At 42.2% G+C, this 6,386-nt stretch overlaps 1 protein-coding gene across 1 annotated transcript; it reads right to left on the bottom strand.

The window, feature by feature from the left end:
• Positions 1 to 285: 285 nt before the first annotated feature.
• On the bottom strand, positions 286 to 5,167 carry LOC102719966. Its single transcript, XM_006656177.3, has 8 exons — positions 4,455 to 5,167; positions 2,976 to 3,137; positions 2,329 to 2,424; positions 2,149 to 2,247; positions 1,753 to 1,857; positions 1,519 to 1,659; positions 1,149 to 1,436; positions 286 to 906 (listed from the first exon to the last, which is right to left on the bottom strand). Exons 1-8 carry the CDS (start codon positions 5,058 to 5,060, stop codon positions 616 to 618), a joined length of 1,788 nt encoding a protein of 595 aa, XP_006656240.3. The 5' UTR covers positions 5,061 to 5,167; the 3' UTR covers positions 286 to 615.
• Positions 5,168 to 6,386: the final 1,219 nt, after the last annotated feature.

Genomic DNA, 6,386 nt, shown 5'->3' with positions numbered 1-6,386 from the left:
CCTGGTCGGGTGCCTGAGTACTGTTTCCCTGTAGCATCTTGGGTGCCCCTCCCAAAAACTATACATTTCATATGATAAGCATAACCAAAATTTGAATTTTACAATTTAATAATGAAAATGATTTTGATTTTTATTTCACCCTAGGTTATTTTATAGCATTTACTTTTAAAACATTAAGAACAAAATATACAAAAGTAACAAAACTTACTCATAAATTATTTTTCAATTACTAATATACAGTTTCGCTTATAATAAACTGAAACGACGAAACGATGAGGCTGAGGCGGTAGGCTTTCACCCAGACATTCCTGCCAAACAGGAGTAGATAGCACCTTCGACAAAGCACGCAAGGGCCACCCATGGAGAGTTGCCACAAAGCAAAGTCTCTACTCAGCAACAAAGAAAATAACGTCTGTACAAAGTAGTATAGCCAAGCGAGTCCCTGCCGTATCATGTCAAGTTTGCAGAAGTGCACACTTAGGCATAGCTCAACACAACCAACCTAATGGGGTAAGCACACGGATGAATCATGGGCTACATTATTGTTGATCTTCAGCATAGAATTTGCAGCCATTGCTGCGCATCTGCTTCTACAAAAGAATCATGGGCCATGACCTACATTATTGTTGATCTATTGCATAATATTAGGCCACCGTCGTCAATTCTCTGCTTCTGCCTCCATCGCTCCAAGAGAAGATCATGGCTCCTCCGCAGATGCATATAGTCATCAATATGATACGACGAGCTTCGAGTGTTATCAGGGCAGCTGCTTCGGAGAGCCGCAGCCTCCTCGAACCTGGTCAGAAGTGTATCTTTGGAGCCAGCTGAGCTATCATGGTCTCCAGGACTCCAACTCCCGCGGCTGCTCATAGTGTTATTGCTAGTGCTGCATGCAGTACTAGCTCCCTGAAATCGGAAATGATTTGTTAAGCAGGCACCAAAATGAGATGGCACGCTGATAACATAAATGTTACTAGATAGCACATAAGCAGAGAATATTATGGGCATACTAGTTGCTGCATGTTACAGATGTTTTGCTAAATAATTTGAGAGTATCAACAAAGACATACAAACACATAGCATAAATTGAATAAATGTATGCTGTAAGGAACCAAGGGGGAGGTAAAGGTAACTCAGGCCATCGTTACCTGTGTCTTAGTTTTGCATGGAGAGGTTTGAATGTCGTTGCTTGTTTCCCATTGCAGCCAGGGAAGAACAACCCCATCTGACTCGACAGGTGAAGAAACTTTTGGAAGCGCTATTGGAGTTTCTAGCTTAGTATTAAGTACCACATCTCGTCTGCTCAAACTTGTATCACTTCTTTCTCCATCAAAAGAAGAAAAATCAGTATCTTCAACATTTGACAGGAAATCTTCAAAGTATTGCTCAGCCTCTTCAGTAAGACGTCTTGACATCCTAGCTCTATCATTGCTTCTCTAAAATATATATACATCACGCTCAAATTTGCTAACCCTCAGTAATATAAGAACAAGTTGAGATGCAGTGAAGCAAACTTACTCTTCTATATCGTGGCTGCTTTTCTGAATTCATATTCTTCTTACCAGTAGGCAACAATTCTTTAACGATTTTTGTAAGTTCATGACCACGCTGTTCTTCTGCTGCTAATTGAGCTAACAATTCCTGTTTCCGCTTCTCTGACTGAAAGACACATTGGAAAAGTAATAAAGCATATTAAATAAAAAAAAGATGGCTTAATGGAGAACAAGAAAAAAAAGAGCTGCTAAACATTACCTCTTCCAACTTGCTAGTGTAACTCCTGCGGAGCTCAGTAATAACCTGAGTTGGTTGTGCATCAGCATTTGTTGCTTTTTCTGAAGGTTCAGATTTTGTCACAACCTAGAGAAATGCAACCGAAGTTAATATGCATTTAATCATGATGTCATTTACAATATCTGTCAAAACATGACGAGATTTCAGCAATCAACTACAGTATATTTTAGAGTCTAGATCAGAACAACATAGAACTGTGCACCAAACTGCCCTTTTTTTACTTTTAAGGGATCAGGATATTAATTTTTAAATATATTTTTTTCCTAAAAAGGATGAGTACTAAACATAAGCAGCAAGAGAAAACTATTGCAGACCAAGTAAACTAATTTAAGGTAAATACAGTGTGCCATAAGGTACCTGTTCAAGTTGAGTCCTGATTTCTTCAACAGCTTGCCTGACTTCTTTACGCATCACGTCATACAGTGGGCTTTCATCCTCATTAACGATTCGGCGGTCCTATCAAATTCCACAAGAATATAAAAGGGATAGCTGATAAATTCTAGTTCTGGAAACTCAAAAGAACATAGTGAGAAAAACCTTCTCAAGGGCATAGGCTGTCCAAATTCCCTTCTGATTTCTGCTATGAAAAGAGTGGGTATCCCGAAATTCATCATCAGTTAGTGAAGAATGGCTCTGCAAAATTCAGGGTGAAGATGAGCCCATGATGACACATGGCAGAGCCAAAATCTTATTATGCACCAAGATACAGATGACACCAAGGAATGAGACAGGGTGAAAAGTAAAATTGTATACAGCCCTCAACTCTTTACTGTGATTTTAATCAAATTACTTAAAAGTATATGTGGCTTCCAATTCATGCTCAAGCCATGGTGGTTCTGTTCTCCAGCAATGGAGGCACAGGTTTAGAGCCTGGCCTCACCAATCAGGGTTTGGGGCATACAAGGACAAAAGGACAGTGGTAGCCCAAGGATTCAAGGATGCCATTGAGTAATGTAGTCATTCCAAAATATAAAAGTGCACCAAGCAACAGGTTCCTATTTTGGCACAAACAGTTAAATTAAGAACCATGTTTTGTGTCACATGGAACAGATCACAACTATATTGTATTTTTTATATGCAAAGAGGATCATCCAATAGCTATTCCAATTTTTGAACATTAGTAAGCAGAATTACTTTTAGTAATCACTACAACAGCACAGAACAATAATATGTGATGTACTCACTGAGCTACTGTCCCGCGAATGTAAGAAATCCCTTTGACTTGTAGACTTCCTCAATGATTGATTTACTTTAGTCGACTTATGGAATGAATTCTGCACACCATTATTGCTGGATTTGGTATTTATTCCACCAGAACCATAGCGGTGAGAAATGTCCAAATCATTCTGCAGGCATAAACATATTGCACAAATTTAAACAGAGGTAAAATTGCACATACTTGTAGCAATGATATAAGTTACAAGATAGCAAACAAAAGCAAATAAGCAATCTAGTACACTGAACCAAAACAATTAAATAAAAAGTGTAATTATGGGATTCACAGACCACTACGAAGTAAAGACAGGGAAATAAATTGACCTGACATTTTGATGGAAATTAGAGATAATATGGTATTGCTAAGTAAATTAGAATTAAATGGTGCATTGGCAAGCATTTAAGTCTGCAATCAAGCATTCGCATATTGTCTGAAAAACTCTTGATGTGTTTACGCTATAGGTAGCATTGAATTTATCTTTTAAAGGGAATCAAGCATGATAGTTATTGAATAAACAAATATCCAAATGTGATAACTGTTGAATGTAAACCGATAGCGTATTTAATTATTTGTATTTACTATAAAACTTACTCTCTACGTCCCAAAATGTTGCTACTTACTACTTAGTATTGTTTGTCTAGATTCGTAGTACTAGATGATATCCCATCCAATACTAGGTATAACTACACTTTGGGACAGAGGGAGTACACATGGTCATTAAGATTAATATTCAGTAGATAAACAGCAAAAGCAAATTTATTTGTGCTTTTGAGGAAGATTGTAAGACCCCGTCAACAAACAATGTGAGATGACATCGTCTTTGTTGGATTATGACAGTCTACTATAGTGTCCGTAGCAAGAAATAGGTTATCTAAATCATTTTTATACAGTTAAACAAAGATCACATAGATAATAGACAAACTGAATAGATATGTGCATCATATGATAAACATATGAAAGCATTGTGTACATTTTTTTTGTTTTAACTACTTCCTTGGTTCTATTATTCTTCCATCTCAATTCAGAATATTCTTAAATTGAACTAATCCATATTTCGTCAACAAACATGAATAATACTACTATTAACTAGCATGCATTAAAGGTACACGAATTCCAAGCACGAAGCATGTATGAACGTTCCAAACAGATTTTAAATATAGCACAAGGAAAGGAAAAGTTGAACATGTCTAAAAGCCTAATTGTAGAAGAATATTGCATTCATTGCCAAATACTCCAAGAAACTAACTATGAGGTTATTTCCAAACATGCTCATAAGACTAACTAAAAAATTGATGACAAGATATAACAGCAAATCTGAAGCATAACACACACAATCTGTTAGTCAAGGGAAATTACTTTGATATAATGCAATCAGCTCCAATGCAAAACCAAACACCATTACAAACTAAAATTGCGAATTAAAATGTGAAATGCAGGTCACACTTACATCAGAATCACACCATCGATGTCGATCCATCGAAGGACGGCGGTCCACGGATGCATAACGCTGCCGCCCCGCGGCAGCACCGCCATTGGCCACACCGGTGGCTCCGCCCCGCCTCTCGGCTGGCGGCCGCGACACCGACCTTCCGCGCTGCCGCGAGGACTCCGTCTCCCTGGCGTAGCGCGCGGTGGAGCTGCGCCGACCACCGCCCTTCTCCGCCGGCGCCGGGAACCGCAGCCGCCCACGCGACTCCTCCCCGCGCACGACCACCGCCTCGTCGTCGTCGCCGTCGTCGTCGTCCTCGGACTCCGCCCTGGCCCGGAAGAACTCGTCGGCGAGGTCATCGAGGCTGATCTCCGGCAACCCCGCTCCGCCTCGTCCGCCGCCCCTGACCTTGTTCACGAACCTCGAGGAGGGCGTGGCCGCGTCCTCCGGGGAGGGCGACGGCGGCGGGAACCTACTCAGGCTCCTCGACCGCCGGAGCAGCCCGCCGCTTTCCCCGGCGGCCGCGGCCCGCCCGCGCGTGGCGGACCCGGCGTCCTCCGCCGCCGCGAAGGCGTCCCTCCTCCTCCCCGCCGACCGGTACGACCCCACCGCCGCCGCCGCCATCGCCACCGGCGGCCAGAGAGCAGCTAGGGTTCGGAGCTACCCCCACCCCACCACCACCAATGGATAAGAAATCGGAAATGGCGATGACACCTAAAACCTTCTTCGAGTGGACCGAGCAAAGCTCAAAAAAAACCCAAATTAATCCTCCCCCAAATTAAAGTATTAACCACCACTACTACAACAGTTCAAATCCGTTTGACCCCTGGCTGGGTCCCACCTGTAGGTGAGGGTGATACAGGGTGGGTAAATTCTCGGGCGGGTGCAACACGTGCTCGAGAGTTGGGAAAATTTTTGAAATTTAAAAGTTGCGGCGGGTTTTGAGGGGAATTTACGAGAGTCGACACCTGACCTGGCACGTTGAGCAGCTGTACGGGTTTGATTTGAAAATTTGGCAACGGGTACGAGAATGAGATGGGTGTCATACTGTCATCAACATTTACAGCGAGTTTGAGCATGAAATCGTGGATGGTTTTTTCTGAAATTTTGCGAACCATGTTTGCAAGTTTGATGTTTTTTTTTTTTTGTAGTTTTTGTCCAGCATTCGGATGCACGAGTTATGCAGGAGGTGGGCGTGTCGCACTCACGCGGAAGAGGTGAGGGGGCCAGGTAGTTAGACGTCGTCGTGGCATGAGGGTGTCTCTCCGGCGACGGCGAGGTGGAGGTGTCTCGCCGCTCGCCCGTGACGCGACCGGCCAGGGGAGAGAGGAGAGGAGAGCCGTCACGGTCAGGAGCCGTACGTGGCTTGGTCCTCTCCGTCACCGACTCGCCGGCGCTGGCCTCCTCCTCGTGTTCTCCGCCGCAGCGTGGGCGTAGCTTCGGAACGGCCGAAAAACTAGCGGGAAAGTTTGAAATTCCATACCGGTGGCCAAAGGAGCTCACCCATACTCCCTTAAAAAAAATCAATTCTTCGGTTTCCGTGTTCAACGTTTGATCATTCGTCTTATTTGAAAAACTTTTAGAAAATTAAAAAAAAAGTCACAAGTACTATTCATGATTTATCATCTAATAAAAACAAAAATATCAATCGCAAAAAATTTTTGAATAAGACGTTTAGTTAAAAATTAAAGGTAAAAAGGTGAAAAATTGGTTTATTTTGGGACGGAGGGAGTGATGTCGTGGCCTTGCGGGGGGGGGCGGGATGTGGGTTGCTAACTAACGTGAGAAGCGGAGAAATTAAGGCAGCCTTATCTTTTGGTTTGTATTAATAATAAGTAAACAACTTATTAACAATGTGAACTTTTATATATATGTTTTTTTATCTAAATGCAGTGCTTGAAAAATAAAATATGATGAAAAATCTTTAAATTAATTTTAAATTTAAGTTTT

Source organism: Oryza brachyantha, chromosome 6, assembly GCF_000231095.2.
Source record: "Oryza brachyantha chromosome 6, ObraRS2, whole genome shotgun sequence".
Lineage (NCBI taxonomy): Eukaryota > Viridiplantae > Streptophyta > Magnoliopsida > Poales > Poaceae > Oryza > Oryza brachyantha.
Note: the sequence above shows the minus strand (reverse complement) of the source record. Positions and strands in the feature narration are given on the sequence as shown.

Bases quoted from the DNA above. Each gene is read 5' to 3' on its own strand.
- LOC102719966 (XM_006656177.3), bottom strand. From the start codon at position 5,060: ATGGCGGCGGCGGCGGTGGGGTCGTACCGGTCGGCGGGGAGGAGGAGG. The intron at 2,425-2,975 runs GTGAGTACATCA...TGAATTTTGCAG, and splicing joins ATTCGCGGGACAGTAGCTCA to AGCCATTCTTCACTAACTGA. The intron at 1,858-2,148 runs GTACCTTATGGC...GCATTTCTCTAG, and splicing joins TCAGGACTCAACTTGAACAG to GTTGTGACAAAATCTGAACC.